This window comes from Serinus canaria, chromosome 1, assembly GCF_022539315.1.
Source record: "Serinus canaria isolate serCan28SL12 chromosome 1, serCan2020, whole genome shotgun sequence".
NCBI lineage: Eukaryota > Metazoa > Chordata > Aves > Passeriformes > Fringillidae > Serinus > Serinus canaria.
The window spans coordinates 52,625,105-52,650,126 of NC_066313.1; the positions used below are offsets into that span (position 1 = coordinate 52,625,105).

Below are 25,022 nucleotides of genomic sequence, written 5' to 3' on the forward strand. Positions count from 1 at the left end.
GACATATTTTTCCAAACAAAAACAAAGCTGGCAAGTCTAATTTTAGGCCTGGCTTAATATGGAAATGATATCAATACTGACACAAAGCCTTTCCGTTCTCCTGATAATTAATTTCTGTGTATTTGTCTTGTGGGTGGGAAGAGGCTGAGAATTGATAGCTCCCTCTCAACAGCTGGATTTACAGTCAAAAGTTTTTATCACCAAAGAGCAAAGTGAAAGGGAAGCGATACAAGCAATACTACACACGGGCATAGTTTTCCTTCAGTTTGCTGTCGAGCCAACATGTTAGAACTGCTGTCTGACTGCCCTGGGACAGGGTGTGTAGCAGTGCCTGCCTGCCAGCCTTCAAGCCGACTTGTTAGAAAGTAACTTGTGGGGATGTTGTGACTGATGTTCCTCCATCTCTCTCTCTCTGTCCCCACCCCCTTGCTGTCTCTCTGTGCCTGATTTTGTTTGCCTGTTAGGTTTTTGTGGCCAGTCCAAACAAAACACAGCCTATTGTGGAGATCCTGTTGAAAAACCAACCCAAGCTAATTGAGTTTCTGAGCAATTTCCAGAAAGAAAGGACGGACGACGAACAATTCACTGATGAGAAGAACTACCTGATTAAGCAAATCCGAGACTTGAAAAAGCCAACGGCATGAAGAACACCTCTTGTTTTCCACTGTAGGCATTAATCTCAGTTGCTAAGTTTCTCTGTGTCCCTTAAACACCACAATAGTGCTTGAGAAGGCACAGCAAGTGCCTGGTTTTTATTTTGTCTTTGTTCCTAGATGTCAAGAGTATAGGGGTTTTACATGAGAACTAAAAAACCAAAAATCTAGAATAATATATTATTTTTAATCAAGATTATAATTATTTATGTCAGTTTAGAATCTCTCTGTAATAGAAGCTTGTTTGACAGATTTTTTTGTGCTCAAGAAGAATGAACCTCTTTGCTTAACTCTATCAGCAAACTCAAGCACTGGCAAGTGCACAGAGCAGGTCTTCTGAGGACTGTGACATTGTTTCTTCACACCTGTAGTTGTGACTTGGTTCTAGCGCTGCACACACACAAGACTGTGAAAGAGTACCTTGGTCTCTGGAGTTAGCTGCACTTATAGGTCAGGTTCTTTAGTCAAAACTATGGAAGATGAAAAAGCAGTAAAGGTCACGTTTTTGCTTCATTTTGTGTTCTTTCATCCTTTCCCCCCAACCCCGTAGATCAGGGGTTTTCTATTCAGTGCTAGGGAATGGAAGGATATATCAGCCATCTGAGCTGTTCCTGCCTAACACCCCTTCCCTGTGTGTGATCTATCTTGTGCTAGAGCACAGGCTTTTTCTACCAGCTTCCTGTATTCTCATGAGGAGCAGCCCCATGGACACGGTGCTCACGTGCCCCGTAATGGGAAAAGGCAAGAGCAATGCCCCTCCATCAAAGGCCATGCTGCATTGCTGATAAAGTGATCCTACACCTACAGAAACCATCCATGGTCAAGAATATTGGGTGGTAGCCAGAGCTACATTGCTGAATTGTGACAGGAGCTGAGCCTCAGCACCAGAGTGAGAGGAGGGTCCCTAGAATCTTTCCATATGAATTCCAGTCCTGGCTGTGCGAGGCGGGGTTGAGCTAAGTTCAGCAAGGGAATCATGAAAAGGCCTCAGCCAGATCTGCTTTGTGGGCTGAGGTCCCTGAGCCTGCAGGTGCTGTGATAGCTGAGAGCATTTACTGGATACTGAGCCTGGGAGGCCACTGAGCAGCAACAGGCACCAAAGGCTACCTGAAGTTTGGCATTTTCTGCCCTTGTTCATCCTGACCTGAATTCAGGTTCTGTGCTAAAGTTGTGGAAGAGGAGGTTGTTGCACCATAAATGATTTGAGTTTAATAAGCTCCATGGTACAGACAGTGTTTCCCTGGTGTGTTTGAAGAGTTTTTGGGGTCTTTTGTTTTCTAACAGGAAAATGTTATTCTGATGCTTTAGTAGGAAGTGGAGTTTGAGAGCAGGGAGTGGAAATTTCTTGAATTTTTCTGGACAGCCGAAGTTCTGAGTTTTCCTATTTGCTGTAAGAAAGTTCTCTACCTAAAACTCTATCTAATGCTTCAGGTAACAGGTGACACTGAATTGTAAAAACAGAACAAGCCCTTTTCTTTCATTAAACTGTAGTATATTGAGGTGACTGATACTTTAATTTATGTGCTTTAGAAAAGGGAAGAAACAGAACTGATTGTGGTCTTGCTTTTGTTCAGATGTCAGATACACACAACAAATGTACATCTTAGTTGCCTGGAATTTAAAAAAAAAAAAAAAAATTACAAGCTATTAAAGGCATGTTTACTGATCACTCTTTATTTCTGTCTCCGGGTTTTTTTCTCTCTAGCCTTGCTGGATAGCCAGACTCCATGCAGTGCTAAATTCCTTCTCTCCTTTGCCAGCTTGTTTCAGCAGATGGAGAGGGATGAGCCTTCGAAGCCAATGCTCTCTGAAGCATCACGTCTGCAGCCCTGGCTGGCAGGGGTCTGGCAACTCCAGCCCCAGCCCAGCCTAGCCTGGCCATGAGCCTCACTCCCACCGCGCAGGTGGTGTTTGCTGGCAGCGGTCACTTGCAGGTCGATAAGGGAGCATCTCCAGAATCTCAGTCCTCAGAGCCAGTCATTTCAGTCTGATCCTCTGAGATTTGGAGCCTGAATCCAAAGGGTGCTTGGCTGTGTTCTGAGCTCCTGGGGTGGGGCTGGTCTCCAGGGCTGGATTAACACAGAGACACGTGTCTATTGCCTCAGCCTCTGGAGTCACATGAGAACATTGGGCTTCCAGCCCGTGCTAGGAAAAAGTGTCTCATGGTGTGTTGCTGGGGAATGCCTGCCCTTGACAAAGTGAGTGTGACCCACACAGAGGTGCCCAGAGAGTCCGTGAGGGGTCACACTGGGAGTGCTTTGTCTGCACGCTCTGCACACAGAGGAGCACTTGAAGAGATCCAAACCTGGTGGTAACACGAGGAGCGAGGTTCCACCCCAGTGTCTGCATAGGCAGAGAGGTGTCAGGCCAACAGGGAACAGGGATGGGCCCTGGCCCTGCAAAGGAAGCCTTTTCCAGGGCAAGGAGTCTTTGGACCACATGAGAAAGTAAGTGGTAAGGAGGGCTTGTGAAAAAGGGGATATGTATGTGTGTGTGTCTGCAACGGGGAGGGGAAGAAGAGGTCTTACAGGTAAAATGACACATGCCAGGGCCCTTGCAGCTTGTCTTACCAGAAGCTGGTCCTGCAGTAGATCACATCTCAAAGTAGAGTCTTCCCCAAGCTCAACCTGCTTAGGTCTTTGAAAGAATAAAAAGCATAAAAATTGGTGAAGATGAAATTAAGCACCATAGTAATATTTCACAGCAGGTGAAAGTAATATCTCTAAGTAAATGAAAATGAGGTCTTTTCTAATGTGACTTTGAAATAATGACAGAACTCCCAATTTCCTTTGGTGAATTCAGTCAAGGTGGTTCTTCTGCTATAGGGAGTGCTCCCACCAGGAACTCACAATTTATCTGAAATTACTGTCTGAGGGAGCTGTGTGATTGCAGGACGTGGTTCACCAGAGTGAAGGCAGAAAAGAAGATTGTAAACTGGAAAGATAAAGAAGCTGGAAGCAGGCTCTCCATTCCATTCTGCACACAGCATTCAGGGGGTTTGGATAGCATGAATAAATCTCTGCCAACATACAATGTAGGATGCTGCAATGTCAAACCTTATTTGATACAGCAGTGTGCCAGGAATCTTTGAACCATAAACTTCTGTCATGGGATTTGGGTAGCTTGTGCTGAAATCAGGAAAATCTGATTAGAAGCATCCACAGGCTCCCCAGAGTGTCCTGGTGTGTACAGCAGCAGGTGTGAACCGGGAGAGGCCAAGGACTCTGGCCTTCCACAAATGTGGGCGTTAAGACCACTTGAGCCTCTTAATCTGCATTCTCCAGAGACAAGATCAGATGAGAAGGAAAAAATGACTTGGGCCTCTGCTGTTATCTAATGATAACAGCGCTCACGAGAGGGAGAGGAGATCCAGATCCCATTTCTTCTCTAGCATGTGCTTTGCTCTTGCTTGTGAAATTGGAGCAGGGCTAAGAGAACTCAGGCCACTTTCCAAGGGGTGCAGTGGTGTTTGGTCAGTAGAGAAGCTTTTTCACTGGGCCAACAAATGCTTCATTTCTCTTTCTGAAGCAGAAGGACTTCAACATTTTGGCAGAAAGCACCTTCCTGCAGAACATCTTATGCCTGGCAGTGAAAGTTAAGGCAGAGAGGATACAGGTTTTGGTCTCTGTGACATAAAAGGAATTGTATGTAACTCTCCCACTTCTTGACTAAGTGCTCTTGCATAAAGATGCATGTCTCCATGGACTGAGTATAAGGTGTCCCAGAGCCTCCAGTGGGAGTTTCAGACCCATGATGAGAGGCAATCCTGTGAGTAAGAGCTGTTGTGGCCTGGGTAAGAAAAAGAGCTGAAGTCCCTGCCATCTCTGCCCATGCTGAAGGGAAGCCTTGCCTCCAGCAAAGCCTCCAATGCCTCAGGGTCTGATGTGTAAGGCCACAAGGTACCAGCAGCCCAAGCCAGCTCTGAGCACAGTTGGTGCTGGGCAGGCAACGTGGGATCAGCTAAGGAGAAACCCAAAACAAGGTTAGCAGTTTTGGCCATGCGGTTCAGCTCTAAGCCAAGTGTCTCACAAGGCTGTGACTTGGCCCAGCTCCCCCAGGAACCCCAGGGAGAGGCAGGCGGTGAGCCCAGCCCTCCTGACTCATGGTCCTGCTCCACAGCGTCTGCCTTGAGCTGGCCTCTCTTTCCAGGAATGTGAGAAGAGGAAAAACAACCAAACAACCCACCCCCTTCCTATGGCATTGCTTGAGAGGGGATTTCCAAAGCCATGGTAAAAATTACCTTTCCCACCTCAGGCTGCATTGAGCAGGCTACATTGAGCAGCAACATGGGGACAGCCTGTGCCAGGGGTGCAGTTCCAGCCATGGCCCAGCCATAGCCAGCACAGCTCAGTAATGACGGAGCACTGGGGACAGGGACAGGTGGGGTGCCAGCACATCCTGTGAGACAGTGGTGTGCCTTGCACTGTCACCACTGTTACAAGAGCCCCATGGCTGTTTCCATCGCCCTGTGGGCACTGGCAGTTGCTGGGAGGGCTTTGCTGCTGAGCATTGGCCCAGAAAGCCCCGTGCTGCCCTCGCTGTCTGTGAGACTGCAGAGCCCTGCTGTGGCATGGCACACCAGGCATGGCCAGGTATCCCACACCGTCTCAACCTCCTCCCTCCCTTGGTGTACCAATTTTGCAAGTGATGGTAGTGATGCCCACAGGGCATGGGATATGGTGTGCTTTTCTTCAGACTCTCTCCCCCAAGCACAGATTTGGGAATGGAATTTCCAAATGTTATTGTCCCATGGCCAAAAATGTAACCCGTGGATTTTAACTGCCACACGGTGCCAGCAGACACCTCCAGCATGTTGAGCTTTGACAAGCAGTTGGACACAACCAGCACCTGATTAGCAAGGTGACAGGCAGGAGCAGTTTTTTGGTTGCACGACAGACACCAGCCCAGCCATGGCATCATAGCCCAGCTTCGTACAGTTAAAGAAACAAAACCCACCCAAATCCCCAAAGCAACTCTCCAGGGAAGAGCTACCAGTATGCCATGAATAGAGTTATTTCTTCTGAGTGCACGGAGAAGACAGCACCTTGTCTTTGGGGCCATGAAGTGCCTTACTCAACTCTTATGAATAGAGGCCCTTTATTTCCAAATTGCTGGGTATGTTGTCTCTGCTGGCGCTCAGCTTTGGCAATGCCCTTCAACTCCCTTGTAGAACAGCTGGCTTGACAAGCATTTGGAGCAGATTTAAAAATACCCTTGTCAAAGCAGAGCCCTCTGCATCTGTTTGTGCAAACATGCAGTCATGGCTGGCTTTTCGGCACACCCCGGCACAGCCCTGCCCCGGCAGCCAGCAGGGAGCAAACAAACCCGGCCTTTGCTCAGGCAGATGGTCAGATGCCCAACAGGCTCTGTGTGCCTGGGACAAGCGGGAGCCTGCTAGGAGCAGGGCTCTCAAAATCCCATGGGGGAAGTGGAGAAAGGCATCTCCTCCCCATTTTAAAGCTGGGTGTGGGGGAAAATTTATATTCCCAGATGAACTCGCCTTGTGCCCCAAGGAACGTCAAGGGCAGAGCCACAATTAGTGCATAGCAGAGCAGGTTCTTGCTGTGGGATGACAGCCTTCCTGTCAAAGGCTCAAAGGAAAGTGACACTGGGGACTAGCAGGCAAGAAAGCAGGACATCGCAGGGGACAGCAGGCATTGCAGAGGGAGGAGAGACATATGTTCATTCCAACAAAAGACCCAGCTCTCCTGCTAATACATACCACTTCTAGCCATGCAGTTAAGCTCCTCTGCTTCCTGCTGGCTTTTGTTTTCTCTAGCTAAATCTGTCTTGCCCCACAATAGGAATGAAAGACTAAGTGAAGGTGAATGCACTGGCATTCACACTATCTTACATAGGTCTTTCAGGTAGTTCTGAAATAACATTGGGGAGGAAGAAATGTGTCTGTGCTGGCATTTGTGTGACATGTCCCAGGGGCCTGGCTCTTGTTGAAGTTATTGTCCAAGCGCTTCATGATTTCCCCACATTTCTTCAACCCCTTGTTTTTCCTCCAAGTTAGAAGTTTAGCTGCCCCGGTGGAAAATTTACTGGCAAAGCAGTGAGGTGACCTCACTGGAGCCAAAGTACAGATAGTTGAGCAACAAGGGCGAAGGAGGAAAAAGCCAGGCTTAGTTTTTAGTATATCTGTCTTGTGCCACTGAGGAACACAGTGAAGCTGGAACAGACCCCATCCCTCCAACAATGATCCTGTAGTTACAGGAAGCCACCCAGTCCTGAGGCAGAGCCTGGCTTCCTGGGAAATCAAAGTGGAAAATTTCCTGTACAAACAGCTGATACTTGGGGTGCAGAAGATAAATGTCACACTGCAAAATACCCCAGGGAAAAAACCATGCTCAGCATTTTCCTCTGCATGTCTGTTCCCAGCCCAAGCATGGTGAAGCCTGTGCTGCTGCATGTCAAGCAAGAAGGCCCTTTATCTACACACCAGATGTGCCAGCCACGATTTTCCTTCTTCCCATTTATGAGCTTTGAGCTGCCTCGAGTGTTCTGATATTTATAATGACCGTCAGCGCACCTTTGTCTTCTTCTGTCCACAGCAGCAGGACTCACAGGGTACTGGTCACAATCACAGAATCATGGAGTGGTTGGGGTTGGAAGGGACCTCTGGAGACCACCCTGTCCAACCCCTCTGCTAAAGCAGAAACAGGTTGCAGAGGATTGCACCAAGGTGGGTTTTGAGTGTCTCCAGGGAAGCACACTTCACAGCTTATCTGGGCAGTCTGTTCCAATGCTCTGTGACCCATGCAATTGAGTATTTTTTGCTCATATTCAGATGGAACTCCCTGTGCTTCACGTGTACCCGTTTCTCCTGTCAGTAGGATACACTAGAAAGACAGTGGCCTCACTATCTTTACACACCCAGCCCTAAGACATTTGTTGCACTAATATAATACATGTAAATAATACAAAGCAAATTTTGTGTGCAGACGAGAGCTGGTGCGGCTCTTGAGCGGCACCGGCACGCCGCGAGTGCCAGCATCCCTGTGGAGCCCGGCACTCCCTGGGTCCCGCTCCCCGGGCGGCCTCCTTGGGCATTTCCCTGCCACCAGCGCCCTCTCCCGGGCTTCCTTCGCCGGCTGGGGAAATTAATTTAATTTATTGCCAGTCAAATCTGAGCAGAGTAATGAGAAATAAACACATTTTAGAACAACTTCCCCTTACTCCTCTCTTCTTCTGGGCTCAACTTCACTCCCGAGTTTTCTACCTTCTCCCCTCCAGCAGCACAGGGGGAAGAGGAATGGGAACTGTGGTCAGTCACCACATATTTGCCTCTGCCCGCTCCTTTCTCCTCAGGGACGAGACTCCTCACACTCTTCCCCTGTTCCACCGTGGGGTCCCTCCCACGGGCGAGAGTCCTCCATGAATTTCAACATGCATCCTTCCCTCGGGCTGCAGTTCTTCATGAACTGCTCCACTGTGGGTCACAAGTCCTGCCAGCACACCTGCTCCAGAGGGGCTCCTCTCTCCTCTGACTTCCCGCAGATGCTGCCAGGAGATCCCTCCAGCACGGGCTTCCCATGGAGTCACAGCCTCCTTTGGCATGCACCTGCTCCAGTGTGGAGTTCTCCCTGGGCTGCAGGGGGACATAGGCTCCCCTATGGACCTCCCTGGGCTGCAGGGGGACACAGGCTCCCCATAGTCTGCACCAGGGGCTGCAGGGCAACCTCTCCTCCTATGCCCAGAGCACCTCCTGCCCCTCCTTCTCCACTAATCTCAGTGTCTGCAGAGTTGCTCCTCTCACATACTCCCACTCCTCTCTCTGGCTGCAATGCTGCGGCTTTCCCCCACTTCTTAAATCTATCACCCCATGGCACCATCAAGGGTAGCTGCTGGGCTTGGCCTTGGCCAGAGTTTCATCCGTCCTGGAGCTGGCCAGCATTGGATCTGTCAGATATGGGCAAAACTTCTGGAAGCATCTCACAGAACCAACCCCAGAAGCCACCCACTACCAAAACCTTGCCACACTAACCCAACACAAGAGTAACCCAGATCTATTTGAAATCAGCACATACCATCAGCCTTCTTTGCTTTCCTATTCTCCAAGCAATGTCATTTACTGGATCCATGAAACTGAAGCCAGATATTTGGAGTCTGGTTTGCAGGCACAATGGCTGAAACAAAAAACCTATTTAGAGGACTACAAAGCTTTTCAGAGTGGTCCCCACATTAAACATGGCTCTGGGAAGCCTGTCCCTTTGCCAGCCTGGCTGTGTCCCACTGACTGCTCACTGTGGTCTACAATGACATTTCAGTTCAAGAGCACTTCTGAAAGGCATCTCCCATCTGTCCCCACATACTGTATGTGGCTCTGCAACATGAGCCATTCTTGGAGGGCATTGAGTGTATTCCTTTCAGCTTAACAGAAAAACTAACAGTAGGAATAGCCATAATACACTCCACTGGCTATTGGGCCTTCAGTCCAAATGCCTGGGCTGGAACTGGGTGGGCCAGAGCCCCAGCATCACCCACTTGATGGTTCAGCCCCACTGCCCTGCAGCTGCACCGCACTGGGGACGCGCACCATCCTCGGCCCCCATTACCAAAGTGATCCCTCTCTGCTCTGCTCTGTGGGGACTGGGAACTGGGCCCCCTGGGTATGCCCATACAGGCAACCCATGGCAGCAAGGCAGGAGGCAAGGCAGGGACCACCTTTACTGTTGGATGGTCAAAGCTTCATCCACTTTGATCTTCTCCAACGAAGGAACACGCCATGGAGGTGGCAGCTTGCAGTGCTCCCTAATGCAGTTCCCATTCTCCAGAGGAAGAGGAAATTAATCTTCACAGACCAAGGAAGGGGATCCCAGCCCTTTCCTGGGGCTGGCAGGAGGCACAGTCTCATGTTGAGACAAATTCTTCAGGCAGAGCAGAGGGAGGCCTGTAAGGAGTGTGAGCATTCCAAAGCATTCTGTAATGTTCCTAATAACCCAAAGCACTTAAAAATACACTTCAGTACTTACTGTCAGATTAATTTATTAGCAGGAAGCATGTTTTGCTGTAAGGCAGACAGTTAACAGAGAATTTCTGTCATTCTCAATCAGAAGGTCAAATTATTACTGATAGTTAATACCTGCAATTAAAATGATCATTCTGAAATGAATGAGTCTTAAAATGCGTATGGAAATTTCATACTATGTATAAAATATATAACTTTTACATTTCTTGAGTAAATACTTTGCAGCTTTTTTGTAAGAAACAAACATTCTAGAGTTGATTTACAAAACAAGCACTGAAGGAGATGTCTAGTATTCTGTGGCTCTCCCTGGTAAGCAGACAAGCAGAGCAGCACCTACAGAGTCCAGAGGCTAAGAAAGGAACCCCATGTGCATTGCTCCTGTTGGTCAAGATAAAGTCCCTACTTCATAATTCCAGTAAAAATTAAGGTAGGGTTATACTGACAATCAGAGCCTACAGAAATTTTTGATCTTCTGGAAGAAGCTGTAGAATGCAGTAAGATAGAAATAAAGTCAGGCTTCCAAGCCTTCAGCCTTACAAGGGATTCCAAGTTTCACTGAAAGTTTTGTAAAAAAATCTACTTTTCAAAAAAAGTAATTAAAAGTAAAGGTAGAATTTTAACTCCTCCTGAAGCAGAGACTAGCAGCAGCATTCACTGCAGTGTAGTTATTTCATGTGTTTTGTAGTTATTTCATGTGATATTTGACTTAATTTGCTTCTCTGTGTACCCAGGCCACCTATGATGTTTAAGGGACTTTTCAATGTTCCTATGAAGATACAGATTTTACTGATTTGGATACCAGCAATCTGATCACTATAAAACATGAAGGGGCCTTAAATCTCGCCCTGTTTTTTTCCTTGCTTCTACTTCAAGTAGATGAGCATTGCCAATGGATTATGGAAACAAGGTTTCAGTGGGTGGACTATGGCACACTTTTTATTCTAATTTGGACACTATCCAGTCATAGCCCTGCTATCCAGTTCCAAGCTTCCCCTAGAACCTAAAAGAAACAAAAAGAACCTACAGATGCATCTTAAGACATGATTCCCCTTCCAGGACTTTAAGAAGGGCAGCAAAGACAAGATGCATGAAAGAACTGGGAAAGGGCTGTTTACATATCCTACCAGCAAGAACAGAAAAAGATTTAAGGCATTTGCACTGGAGAGCTCAGCAGAGGGAGTGAACAGAAAGACTTGGGACATCTGCTAAAACAAACAGAGGTCAGATTCAAAGAGGAAACAGATGGGAATCAAAAGATTCTGGGTACAACTCTGTGTTCTGGTTTTGCATTACTTGGCCCTTCAAAACTAGCAACACTGGACTGCAGTGGCTGTTTCAATGTCACCCTTGTAGTGTCATCCAAGAGACGGGCACCTGAAAAGACTTGGGCTATTCCACTGGTACAGATCATCCTATCTAAGAAACAACAAGACACTGGTTGTTTATTAGCTTCTGTAGTCCTAGGAGCCTGTCAGTGAAGATTAACAAAACCTCAACACTAGCAATTTTCACAGGCATGTAGGTGTCAGTGAGATGCATACAGCGAAATGCTTTTATGCCTGCCTCCAGAAACTGAGAAAAAAGCAAAGCTAATCTTTGTCTTCATTAATTCAGATGGACTGCATGTGAGGAAGCACAGAGAGCAGCAAGGCAAGTACCACAAAACTAAACAGCCCTGCTGCTATGGTAGGAGTGTGTATGAGAGACAAGATTGGTCTCCAGACAATTTAGCTAGCAATGACTACTATCCCAATGGTTTGTGTCCATTATACTGAGAAGCAGACTGAGAAGCAAAAGCCACTTTCAAGAACAGAGATAGCTGCTGGTGATTATTTACCTACCATTTCCTAGAAGATTCCCTTGACGATTGTATTTAAAGAAATACGGCTTATTTCTGCCATTTTCCAGCCCAGAACTTATAAATCCATTCCCTCAATCCATACCACAAGCAAATAAGACACCATTTTATTATTACTCTGATCTATCACCAATGAACTTTCAGTATATTTTTTTAATGCGTTAAAAATGATCAGCCACCCAGTTACTTTCACAGAAAATACAAGCAGCATTTTTTCGCCAGGAGCTTCTAAATTAAAAAGACCTTCAGGAAATGCTGTAAAACATTTAAGACATCATAAATAAACTTATTCTAATATTCAGTTTCCAAACAATAAATAAAACTCTTCCTTATCTGAAAGTGCAAACAGGATGTATTATAAAAAGTACGAAGCAAGACTGCAGGAAGTGCTTAATTATTCAGTAATGACCGAGACACAGTTTCTTGCTTTGGTGCTGCTGGTCATCCAGTGATTTTGTTTTCTGGACCCCATCTAAAGAAAAAAACATGCATGGAGCATTAATACAACAGCAAGAATAGCCTAATAGTCAACATGGACAGGGACGCTGGGGGCGGGGAACAGGGTGGAGATTGTCTTCCCCTTACAGAGGAACATGCAATCATTATAGCTAACAGGAATACACCAAGGATAGAGAGGAACTTAAACCAGTGTAGTGTTGAAAATGCAGGCACAGCACATTAAAGAAAACTGTTAGAGAAATGAGCCCTGTTAAAAGTTGTCAAACAAAGTACCCCAGGATTAATCTTTCTCCAGCTGGGTCTAAAAATCATTAAGAGAGAGAGGGACAAACAAGCCCTAACATTTTGCAGTGATCACTAATGCCATAAACACTACTCTGAGCCCTTCGCTCCCCCCCTTCCCCCAGTCCACAAGGAGTAGCTAACAACTTTTCCACTAATCTATCTCAATACATGTAGGAATTTGATCAGAGTACGTGGCTATTTGTATGCCACAAAATTACCTTCAGTCTGTCTTATGCTCCTAACATAGTACTCAATGCATCTTTACACTGTGTCTTCATGCTTGAAGCCCAAAAATTATTTAGCTGCCATTTTCCATGTTGTTTTCCCCTCTGGATGAGTAACATTTTAAGGATTGGTAGCTGACAGTAGATGTCTATGATGGATCTCTTTTGTAGCACAAAAAGCCTTCAAAGTAAGAGTTATCTAAACTCTGTTTTGAAAAGAGGACATCTCCCTTGCTACAGGGGTGTGTGTCAACACGGATTTTGTGACTTGAAGGAGTCCAGTCCAATTTATCTTGAAAAATAATAGTACTCTTTATAGAATACAATCTAAAAAGTCTTTCTAGAACAAAATTTAAAACAAGATAAAGCAGTCTAAAATTATCTACGTATCAAACAGTGTGTTGCTGACCTTCACAGTAGCATTGCTAGATTTTGCAATGTGTGTCAATTCCAAGCATTTCGTTACAAGTTAGTTCACCTATTACAGGTAGTTATTGCTGTAACAGATAGCTCATCTATTCAAAAACCTCAGAAAACGTTACATAGCAAAATTTAACTCACTGAAATCAAGACTAATTAAGGCGAAACAATCTCAGAGGGAATCAGGTTGGTTTAAAATGTGATCTCACTTATTGATTGCAGTCATAAAATGAATTAATGAAAAAATACTTACTTTCCCTGGCTGTAGGGTCATGGAATTCAAGTGCATTAGTGTGCAATGGACTTAACTGCCACTGGTAAAAGAAGAAGAAAAAGTTTACTTATTCCAGAAGACAGAATAAGGAGCTAAGTGAGACGGGAAAAGTACCCTAGAGGCCTTCACTGAGGGCATGACTTGTGAGGTGGGGAATAAAGGACTCCCTCTTGAACACTCTTGCTTTGAGGACAAATAACTATTTACAGGCATGCAGGCAATAACTCCCTTGAAGCTGCTCCCTACAGAGCTGCAGTTTGTCACGGAGAGTGCCCTGACTGCAGGTGCACTTGGCCGCATTCAAAACCCACTGCAGCTCTTTCGGGAGCTGCTGGAAGGGCCAACAAAATCACACAGTGACCTCCGAAATCAGCTGTCATGCTGTGACAGGGGAGGCTTGGACAGAACTTCACCATGTGAAGAGACCACTTCCAACAATGGCGAATTAGAAGGAAGTCCTCCATGTAGATAGAGAAAACAGAGGGTCTTGGCCCCATCCTCTGGCACATGGCACAGCACTGCTCCCAAGAACTGTGACAGAGCAATCTCTCAATTCCACTCACTCACTGACTAAACAGCACAGCACTCCTCTACGCTGGCTGCAGATGACTGCTCACTCTACTCTCCCATCAATGCTGTCCCTAATTTTTAGAATACAGTACATTTAGACACTTACTGTAAATTTGCTTACACCCTCAAGTTCACTGAACTTCATATAAGATATATCTGCTTTCTTTTTTCCAGCGTCATCATCACCTGCATAGATCTGCTTGATACCAGCTCCTTTAATTAAAGGGACACATTCATCACATGGACATTTTGTTACAAATATCATGCTTCTCTCATCTGGCTTTATCTCTCGACACCTACAAGCAGTCAGAAAACAGAATTTCAGAGTTTGTATCTTGGTAGTTTTCAATTGTTACAAATTGGATACCTCAAAAAGCAAGCAAAGAAGTGCTATTTACTCTCAGGAGAAGCTTATTCCTAATCAAGTGCACAAGTACACAATAGAATCTGATTTGGTATCACCATCTGTGAACAACACCCATCCCATGTCTCCACACCTATTATTGTTGGAAGCTTCACCAACTGCCACACTTCCTCATTTTGGGCTATAGCATGGTTTAGCAAGAACCAGAAGCAGTGGCTTGTATCTGAAGGATAACTGAAGGAACCAATATCCTTTAAAACCCAATTTCATATAAGAAATCTCAAGAAACCCCAGGAGCTGACTGTGCCAATATACATCCAACTTCTACATCACAGGTGTAAAAAAGACTGTGATTGCAATCTACAGTTCATCACAGTGACATCATACATTGTCCTAGTTTGGTCTGGAATACAGTGAATTTCTTCTCAGCAGCTGGTGCAGTGCTGTCCTTTGGATTTAGTATGAGAATAATGTTGAAAACAGACTGATGTTTTAGTTGCTGCTAAGTAATGCTTACTCTGAATCAAGTGCTTTGATTCATATTCTGGCAGTGAGGAGCTGCACAAGAAGCAGGAACGGTGACCCAAACTGGACCAAAGGATATTCCATGATAGAGAGTGTCACTCCCAGTATATCAACTGGGGGAATTACCTAGAAGGGACATTGATCAGAGTTTGGTGATAGGGTAGGACATTGATCAGTGGATGGTGAGCAATTGTATTGTGCATTACTTGCTTTTACCATGGGTTTTATTTTTATTTTCATCTACTATTATTAATAAATTTTAATTTGTTTCAATTATTAAACTGTTCTTGTCTCAACCTACAAGTTTGACTTTTGATTCTTCTCCCCATTCCACAGGGGCAGGAGGGTGAGCAAGAGGCTGCCTGGTGTGTCTCTTCTGCCCTGGGCTTAAACCACAACATGCATTTATCATGGAATTGTTTCCAAACCATCTCATTCTTCTCCGTGGTAAAAAAAAAACCCATTACCTGAATGTCAGGGCGTTCTGCTCCGCGTGGATAATGTATCTGAACTTTCTGATTTCCCGATCTTTCTGCTTATCATCCATGTGTGGAAAATCAGCATATTCAGATCCAACAGGAAAGGCATTGTAACCACAGCCTACAAAATACATTGCTCCTGTTCCATCACAGCCTCTCTGCAATAGTAAACAAAGCATCAAATTTGGATGGTATTTCAACTGAGTTCTAAGTCAAAGTATAGTGGAATGTATACTTTTGTATTATCAGACAGCTCAGTTCTCACCAACTGCTCTGTGACTGTCTGAAGCTTTTCCACTGAGCCCTGTAGGAGCTGCACAGGTACAGTGTAACACCTCTGTTACCTGCACCAGGCTTTTGAGGCTTTCCTTTTGGCAAGTAATACTGACAGCAGGGACAAGAAGTCTGAAGGATTGACTCCTTAACAATGTACACTATTAAAAACAGCTGGAGTTCATTCCTCATGTCCCAGAGATGGTGTTTTGCCTGTCTTTTAACAGACTCAGTAACCACGGAGCTGATAAGAGGCAATTGGTGATTGAAAAAATAAAAAGAAACAAAATAGCCATAAGCAGCTGATGACTGAAGTGTTAAAAACAAATTAAGAGAATGTTGCAGCTGCATGAAGAATGAGGCCTCCTGGGATTGGTAACATGCATAAACAGAGATACAATGAACAAAAATTTTCTGTTTGGATGGGAAAAAGCACTGTAACAATATTCATAGAAAAATACATCTTTGATCTAAAAAGGAATGTGCTAAAGCCCATATAGCATTTAACTGCAACACATGTCCTCAGGAGACTGTCAGGCCATAATTGCACTGAGACCTCTCCTAAAAAGAGCGGCAAAGAGGGGCCGTGCAGGGCACATGCTATGCTGCCTGATCAGCAGCTGCGGCAGCATCTTGCAGTCAGGATACCTGGAATAACTGACAATGATTGGGGAAGCAGGCACACTGAAAATCCAGGAAGAGATTTACACTGATACACTGTTGTAATTACTAAAATAATTTATACTTCTCCTTCATCTTAAAGCATAACAATGAACTAGTTATTAACTTAGTTACTAAAGCTGTGTGTGTGTGCATGAAAAACAGAAGTGTATAAACTTCAAGGAAAATAACAAGTGCAAATCCAGTGTCTGAATTGTGAGTGCAAGCAAAAGTAACTTTTTCAATACTTACTGATTTTTCCTCTGCCCAAATAATAGCTCCAACTCCCGTTTTATGATCCTCTAAAATACATAACATTTTAGGAGTAAATAACAAATAAAGCACTTCTGAGTTACCTATACATTAACATATGACATCCTAGAGTAAGGAATAACATTTATTGTTGCTTTGTGAACAGGAGGAAAGAAATGCAGAAAGATTAAAAGCTTGTAAATCATATGAGTCTACTGTAAAAGCTGGGTGTGCTCTTACTACAAGGCAGTCATTCTAAGATTTTGCTGTGTACATTTGTTCACAAGTGAAATGAAGCAACCAACACATGGATAAGAAAATGCATGCCAAGAATATGTGTGGACAGGTCCACCAATGTGAGACAGCTAATTGATAGAAACCTTCTTGTTTACTACTTAATTTAATGACTTAATTTCTGCTATTCTTGAAGTTTACGCTTCTGTGATCTGAAGTCGTATAAAAATTAGTCCTATTTTATACCAAATTCAGAGACAAAATATTAAAAATTGGATTTTGGGGGTATAGTCTATCACTACCATAAGAAAACTGGTACAGAGCTTTCCTTATGTGATTTGGATAGTTTTTATGGCACTTGTAAATCTTCCCCAGTAGCTACTGATGAAAATCTTGAGTATATCAAGGAGAAAAACACTTCAGGCTTCCACTGATTAATATTGCAGAACACACTGTTTCCATGAATCATTTCCATCATCCTTAGTATCACTACCATATGCAATAACTCAAAGAGGGTCTTTCCTGCCAAAGATGTACTTTATCAAAGCTGTCTTCATCTATATTCTGCATATTCATTAGACACTGATGAAGAAATGATGATAATGACTGATTAAACCAGCAGAGAAAACATCCTATGCTCTTGCTCCCTTTATATCCACCTATGTAATAGTGTAAAGCACACAAATATGTGTGTGAGCTGCTGTTTATTTTAACTTCATTGCAGTGCAGCAAAGTTGGTCCAAACCCCAGACCTGAGTCCAGGTTGAATACTACAACTAAACCTGAATTTTGCTGCCCCAAGAGTACTCAAGCTTGGGCATTTCATCTTGTTTTGTATAATGGAAGCTGTACAAAGAACTCATAACTGGTTCCATGAAACTTCTGAATTACATCTAAAACATGTCATTTCTGCAATTTTTTGAGACAAAATTTGCTGAGGGTACCGGACTAAATAAGCTGGGTTTGGATGGGTGTGTTGGGGGATTAGTTTTGGTTTAAGCTTTGTACATGTACTATTTGTTTGTTTACAATGGTTTAAAAAAAGCAACTATCATATCTAGAGTACAAAAACATCTCTGTGGAGTACCATCAAGTTTTAAGTTTTCTGTTCTCTGGAAGAACTTATCACTTTCCTGCATTGGTAGCCAGAGAGAATAAAGAAGCTAACAGAAGTCATCTCTATCAAGAGAGAATCAATAACTATCTTTCCTCCTCAGAAGCCTGGACATAAAACTCCAGCATCTGTGCAAAGAAAACCCCCATCAGACATATAAGCACTTCCACTAACAACATTAGGACTTGGAGACTTAATATGATGGTACTTAAAGTCCTACTGAAGGATATTATTTCACTGCTTTTTTTCTGAAGTGTACATAATCTGCTTGAAATATTGACATTTATTTGATAACAGAAGCATCTTGTGAGACTTCAGTAAAAAGAGCCTCAGAGCAGCTTGAAGAATTTAAATGTCATTCTGTTCTATTTTCAGTTGGGCGTTGGACACACTGGCAGGGCAGGGTTTGCCAGCACTGTACGTGAAACACCTGCACTGATTTCCTCATGGAAAGCTTTCACACACAATACCGTGTGTCCCTGTGGAGTCTTTACTATTATTGTTGCACTCATTTCACACATGCAGGAATGGCACTGAGCAGCTTGCTCAAGGAAGTATTTGGAAGAATAAGACTGAAATTAGGAACTTGCTCTACTGATGAGACCCCTACTGATTGTTCCTGTGCTCCGGTAATGACTCACCTGTCCGATAGGCAAGCAGCCTGGCTTGTATCATACAGTGCCTTGCCACGTCCTGGGGCAAACACTGATCGTCTGCTTCATTTGTTCGTTGGGATCCACTCCTGTAAAACCCAAAGCATCCAAAGACAGGCACGCTGGCAGCCACTGATGCCAAGACCAAGACAAGATCTTTCATATTCTGTCTAAGGTTGCTGAAGTATGGGTTTTCACAGAGGTTCTCCAGTCCCATTGTCATCAATATTTGCTTGTGCATTTCCTCATTTGAAATTAGAAATAAACTTTCATACTCTTTTATTCTCTCTTGCCTACAGGCAGCATAAAAGTCAGTGTTATAGTTAGGCTGGGATTTTGCTATTTTCTGAATAAAATCAAAGTTAGTGGAAGTTTCTTCAATAAACTGCACCATGTAGCACACCAAAGGCTGAAGCAACACACACACACGAGCACGGCTGTTTGACTTCAGTCTTTCCACTGCTTTGGCATCCAGCTTTGCATCCTCAGTGCTCACTGGACTGGATACCTCATTCTGCAAGCTGATTTCAGGATCTGCAGGCCAGTAAGAAATCCTGTTGACCCCGGCTGGAAGAGAAGATAATGCAGCAGAAGGAACCATGCAAATGCAGTGGAACATAAAGCTCATATTCAACACACCATTGTCTAACCATGGTTTTGCTTCTTTGAGGCCCCAAGTCCTCCCTAAGGGGTGTCTAGACAACAAAAATGCTGGTAGATACAAGTATCAAGGGTTATCCAACTTGATAATCAGACTACAGATAAAAATTTGAGTTACCCAAGTTCTCAGATCTGTGTGACTGCTTAATTTTGCATCTTACATCCAACACATAAATTAGCAACACACAAAAATAGTTAGCACTGATAGACATCGGTGCTGAGATTAAAAATCAATAACTGCAGAAGGGCTGTACCAGCAGATCCCATTTCTGGAAGTGAAAGATCTGGTTTGTTTTCCTATCTCATGGGGAAAGGAAACCTTTAAGTGCTCCCTGTGATTTCTGCATAAAAACCCACTTTTCCCTGGTGTCAGTGACAAGTAAAGGGAAAGCAAGCAAAAATACATCCATCTAGGCCTTGCCATCAGGCTTAGGGTTGCTCTGGCAGAGCGTAAAAGGACAGTCAGAACCTCAGCAGTGCATCCCAGCCAAGAGACAAGCACCACCAGTAATAATGGTTGCACCTTACAGAGAAACAGGGTCTTGGCAGCAAACTCCAGTTTCTTGACCATCAGCTCCAAGAAATGTACATTTATATTTTCCTTATGGAAAACATCAATGCAGGCTACACAAATCAGGGATTGGCATTCACAACTGGGACAATCCAAAAAGAAAACAGGCTTTCTGTTTTCAATCACAAGTGTAACATTTACTTCTTCTCTACTACAGTCATTGCTTACCATTTACAATCATTTTTAAACAAGTTGAACATGGTTTTCTGGAAAAATAAAGATCACAATTTTTAAGTCTTGATCCATGTTTAATGAGTGCAATCTGGCCAGCATGCAAGTCTGTACTGGAGCAGTGAAGACCAATAATCTTCATATTTTTCACCACAACCAGACCACTCTTCTTCACCTACAGAAAAAGGTATTATTATTATTATTATTATTATTTTACTTTTTTTCAAAATTGATTCCCTAAAGATGTTACACCTCTTCCTTGGATAATAGTAACCAACCAGCAGTAGAGCACAGAGCTCTTCAGTACAAATGAATCATTAAACAACCTGCACTTTCCTGAGCATTTTTTCTTGTTGTTTTGTTTTCACACGTGCCTGTTAATATCAGAGTGCCATGTCTCTGTCAAACTCCAAAGAGGGACTTGTCACAAATTCCTGATTTTCTGATCATTTCTTTGCCCATAAGAGAATCCAGAAGCAGCATAGAAAATTCTGTCAATTATAGCTGAAACCTTCTCTGAATCAGACAACATCTGGAAATGCTTAATTATTTAATTTCTCTCTTAAGCCTGACCATCCTGGGAGCCAATAGCTTCTCTAGCTTTATTTCTGTCTCTTCATTTATGTAATGAATCCTGGTTCTAAAGAATCTTCCATGGAAGAAGCCTGCATACCACAGACAAGAGCTGTTACATCTGGATTCCCATATATTGTGAAAAAACTGGATACAAACTAGTTTGATGAAGCTGGTGAAACATCTCTTTATGCAATCCAGCTGCTACTGAACACTGTTGCCTTAGATCTATAAATTATTCAACTGCTTGTGGTTACAGAAATGAGACTTCACTAAAGCCCTACGTACAAGCCAAGTGCCATTTCTAACTGAATTACTAAATTTCAAACTGCTTTTAAAGGCTGTAGGTGCTGCTCATCTATCCCTCCTTCAGATCTAGCCTGGGACATACCCAGCTCTGAAAATTAGGCCTAATCACTCAGATTATTTTCCTATCTTTTCTTGCCCTGGCTGATACATGTGCTGTGGATCTTAGCACATGGGTATGCTCTGCACAATGCAGTTATCGTTTAAAGAGCCCAGTAACAACTCTGATCACAACAGGAAACATCCTGTTCCAGATCAGTCTGAAAATGCCTCTTGACTTTGAAGAGTAACTGGTTGCAGTTTAGAAGACCCACTCTCAAGGACAGTATCTTTTCCTTGTCACTAAAGTCGTTACCTACAAGTTCTTGACCAGCAAACATTTCAAGTACTTGTGTACACCTCCACTGTATAAAAGAACTGTTCATCTACAGTCATGAACATTGTAACTCTAAGAGTCTCTCTACACCAAAAACCACACTGACAGGGTACATACCACACCTTCTTTGTTGCGCTCTTGAAAACACCTGCCTCTTTTTAGTGCTTGCTTCACCTCTTGGGGTATGTATCTTGCCATTCCAAGTTTTTCAGAAAGAACATGCTATTTAGCCATTTTGCTACTTTTCTACCACTACTGGATTTTTTTCTACTTCTAAGAAATATTTGAAAAAAGTTTATTACATTTGGTTGTTTGGCTTTTTTTTCAGTCTGGACTATGAGTCATCTAAAGAGCAGTTGGGTTAAATTCACTGAAGGAGCCCTTCAGAAAGACCAATTAACAATAAGCACAGACATTTTACCTGGGATTTTTTCTGCTGCTCAGCTGAGGGAAAGAGCTCCATCCAGAGACTTAATAAGGTAAAAAGATTGACCTTAGAAAGTCTTGGCATTTGACCTGTTTTGAAGAAAAACAGAGAAATAATCATTAGAGAATATTTATAAAGAAACTCCATATTGCTGAACATTATTTTTCTAGTCTTTTATACCACAGCTGCTACAAAAGCTGGTTCTGCTCTTTCAGCAGCTACATCCACACTATGCTTTTCAGGGCAGTCATTGCCAACTCAGGATGCTCACATCTAGATGCAGAGATCAGAGTTGCACAACAAGAGGACCTGGTGAAACTTTCACTGAAATTCGTTGAGTTAGTTTGACTCAGAGATGTAGAGCAGAAATCACAAATCAGATCATCAGACCCCACACAACTTAATGTGCTCAAATGATTCACAGATGCTTAGAGAAATCTGAGCTTCTAATTCAGCTTCAGGCTCACCACAGAAGAGGGCAAAAATATTCAGGCACATACATCATGATCTTACACTGATGCCCAAGCAAGAGTGGACAAACCATTGTGAAACCTTCCAGTTACATCAGTTCTGGAGATCCTGCTTCTGGATTCTTACAGTCTGCTTAGATTTTGGCTAGGTTTTTCACAAAAATTTAAACCTTTTGCTCAGGCTGTCACTTCTGACAAAATATCCACATGCAAAAATCCCTTCTCAGAGCACCGTCTTGTGCTGTGCTTCTACTCAAAATCTGGAAGTTGTCCTGTGAGGACCAGTACAACTCAGCATTACTGAGTGCCCCACAAAGGAAAAAGGAAGAAGCACTGTGCTGCTCAGTAAAGCTTGCACTGTTCCAGATGTAAAGCTATCTTGCCTCACACTTGGCAAGAAGTTTATTAAGTCTTGGAAATATCTCCAGTCCCCATTTCAGAGGTGCTTACAGAGAGCTGTAATGAACACATATTCTCTGCAGGTCTCACACTTGCTGTCTGACAATAGTATTATTTCTATCTTTTCCCACAAATTTTACAGTTTTTGCAAAGGAGGTAATGGCAGTGGCAAGAATGGAACAGAATAGAGAAAAACATTATTTAAGTAGGTCTAAGAGCTTGGAAGAGATATAATCAGATACTAAGATAACCCAGCTGAGGGAGAGGTTAGTTTAATGGCATGTCTGTGAACCCAATTAGGACAACAGATAAACATATGCAATCCATGACTGAAACACCATTTTCAGACAGTATTTTAGCAGCTTTTTTCACATGTAAGTGTGGTTTGGAAAGCAAATATGGGCCTGTCAGCAGCACTGTCTGATGCCACATTGTCCACCATTCCTTAGGCTGCCCAGCTCTGCTACCCCACTTGGCACAAGCACTGCAAGGAGCACCTGTTTAGCACAGTCAGATCCGTGTGCTAGAAATGGTGAGCAGCACACACCAAGATCTGTTGTCACTTGTACTAAAAGCAAACAGTAAATAAAGGCTACAAGCTGCACCTAAAGAAGGAGAATCTGTTTTGTTAAATGGGCACTTGAGTTCATTCTCATTACAGCCCCTGTTTACTCCTGTCATAGCACACAGTTCCCAAGTGGCAAGTTAAAACAAACAGTGCAATTTATACCAATGCACACACCTTTGTGTTTTCTAAAATGGCCTACAATGTGGCACACAGAGTAGACTTAAAACAGGATGCACCACAAAAAAGTTTTAATTACTCCCTGTTTTCTTGCACCTAACCCAAATGTGACCTGACAAATGCATGGGAAACAAACTGAAGAACATCCTGACATGAATTTATAATGAAAAGCAGGACAATATTCTGAAGAAGGAAAGATCTTTAGTTACAGTTATCATCTATGTGTTTGCATCTTCACTCACTTAGATATTAGGTTCATCAGGGTGAAGAATAGGCTGGTTAAAATGGACTGGAAAAAAGGCAGAAGATGCCTTACAGAATTAAAAGGAACTACAGAAGACTGGGGAAATAAAGGAGTCAGGCTCTCTGCTTCTGAAAGCAAAGCCACATATAAAAGGAGTGCTGTTTCCAGGTGCATCAGGCCCACTTCACCCAAAGGTATGATTTTATTCCTCCTAGTTATGGATCTTGCTTCAGTGAAGCGAGGAATGCTCCAGGGAAAGTATGTGTGGAGGCTGGTGCCAAAAACCCTGCTGCACCTGGAAGCAAACAGGAGCAGGGCACAGCCTACCCGGACATGGCTCAGATCCAGGATTATGTCCTGCCTATAATGCAGGAGTTCCTAGTCCATAGTCTGAAAGGCTTCTATCAAGTGCTAACAAGTGCTTGACACCAAGGAGGAAGGTACCAGTGACCTCACTCTGCTGCCTGGGAAAAAAACCCATTTTCAGATTTAATAAATTTTGCTTGCTTGGAAGCTGGATTTCCACAAAACTGGGATGAAACAAAACTCATATACCCACCCAGGAGGGCTGGCTGCCCTGCCAGGGTGCTCAGTCTGAGAACCATATATACGTCACGTCTACATGCACACACCACTCCCTCGGGACACAGAGTGGGATCTGTGGAATCTACAGCATCTGTTTCTCCTGGGCACCCCCAGCCCTGTGAGAAAGTTGCTCTCTACCAAACCCATACCACAGGCCTGCTGTGGGGTTAGTTAGAACGCCCCTCAGAAGGCGAGCAATTTCCTGCACATTGCATTGTATGCACATTAAATATACCTGGTATAGGTCAAGAAATCGCTGTAACGGGGCAGAAGGGGGGAACAAAATACAAGCTTATGTTATCAAAAGGCCCTCATGGAGAAGGGTGTTGTCAAGCAGGAGTGGGGATGGACGGAGGAGATATATTTTAATTTTTTAAAAAATGTTATTTAGATAGATGCCTAAAGATACTACACACATAAGTACAGATTCTTTATGTATATACACACAGACTGTACATATAGCATACATGTACACACACTATATATGTAGTATCAAGTGTGTATTTAAATATATAAAGCATCTGATGTACTAGAGATATGCTACCTATATTTTTATATATATATATTTATATACGAAAGTATAGGTACATATAAGTATACAGATACTTTATAGATACACACACTTACATAGACGCATATATATATATATATACATCTACACATATGTAGATATATGTATGTTTATGTATATATACACTTTATTGCACTGTCTGACGGTCAGGAGCACTCTGTGAAGCATCACCGGCAGAGGGGGAAGGCGCGGGCTCTGAACAGCCCCGGGATGAGGCGGAAAGCGTCCCCTGAATAGAGGACAAGACCAGGCGGCCTCGGGAATGACCCGGTGGGTGAGGCGAGAACCGCGAGGGGCCGGTCAGCGCACACCTCCCTCAAACCCGTCCGGCCCGGCCCAGCCTGGCCTCGCCCGGCCCGGCCCGGCGTCAGCGCCGCGCGGCCGCGGCTCCCTCACAGCGGGCCAGGCCCCGGCCTGCCCTCCCTCCCTCCCTCCCTCCCAACACCGCAGCCCGGCTCACCGGTCATGCTGTCGGTCTGCGTGCTCGCCGCTTTCACCCGCGGCCCCGCCGCCGCCTCCTCCGCGCCGTGCATGGGTGCCGGTGCAGTGCCGTGCCAGTGCCGGTGCCGGTGCCGGTGCCGTGCCGGAGCTCCCCCGCCGCCAGCCCCGCGCCTCCCCCAGGGCGGCACCGCCCCCATGGCCGCTCCCGGGGC

At 44.1% G+C, this 25,022-nt stretch overlaps 2 protein-coding genes across 11 annotated transcripts in view; one reads left to right on the plus strand and one right to left on the minus strand.

Moving 5' to 3' along the window:
- Positions 1–2,329, plus strand: part of CAB39L (calcium binding protein 39 like) — a 61,004-nt gene extending 58,675 nt beyond the window's left edge. For all 8 annotated transcript variants that reach the window (XM_030234421.2, XM_050974014.1, XM_050974007.1 and 5 more), the window contains one exon: positions 465–2,329. In XM_030234421.2, coding sequence (XP_030090281.1) covers positions 465–644 — 180 coding nt within the window. In that variant the 3' untranslated portion in view covers positions 645–2,329. The remainder of the gene's footprint in view (positions 1–464) is intronic.
- Positions 2,030–25,022, minus strand: CDADC1 (cytidine and dCMP deaminase domain containing 1). Of its 3 annotated transcripts, none has more exons than XR_007777511.1 (10): positions 24,830–25,022; positions 21,350–21,444; positions 19,671–19,848; positions 18,260–18,838; positions 16,271–16,320; positions 15,074–15,243; positions 13,824–14,013; positions 13,127–13,187; positions 8,687–11,957; positions 2,030–4,235 (listed from the first exon to the last, which is right to left on the minus strand). XR_007777511.1 is itself a non-coding variant. In XM_009102934.4 (9 exons), exons 1-9 carry the CDS (start codon positions 25,005–25,007, stop codon positions 11,884–11,886), a joined length of 1,575 nt encoding a protein of 524 aa, XP_009101182.4. In that variant the 5' UTR covers positions 25,008–25,022; the 3' UTR covers positions 2,030–11,883. The 3 variants fall into 3 exon arrangements, 1 of the variants encoding a protein (XP_009101182.4); XR_007777510.1 differs by having other exon boundaries at positions 2,030–8,238; positions 8,278–11,957; XM_009102934.4 differs by having other exon boundaries at positions 2,030–11,957.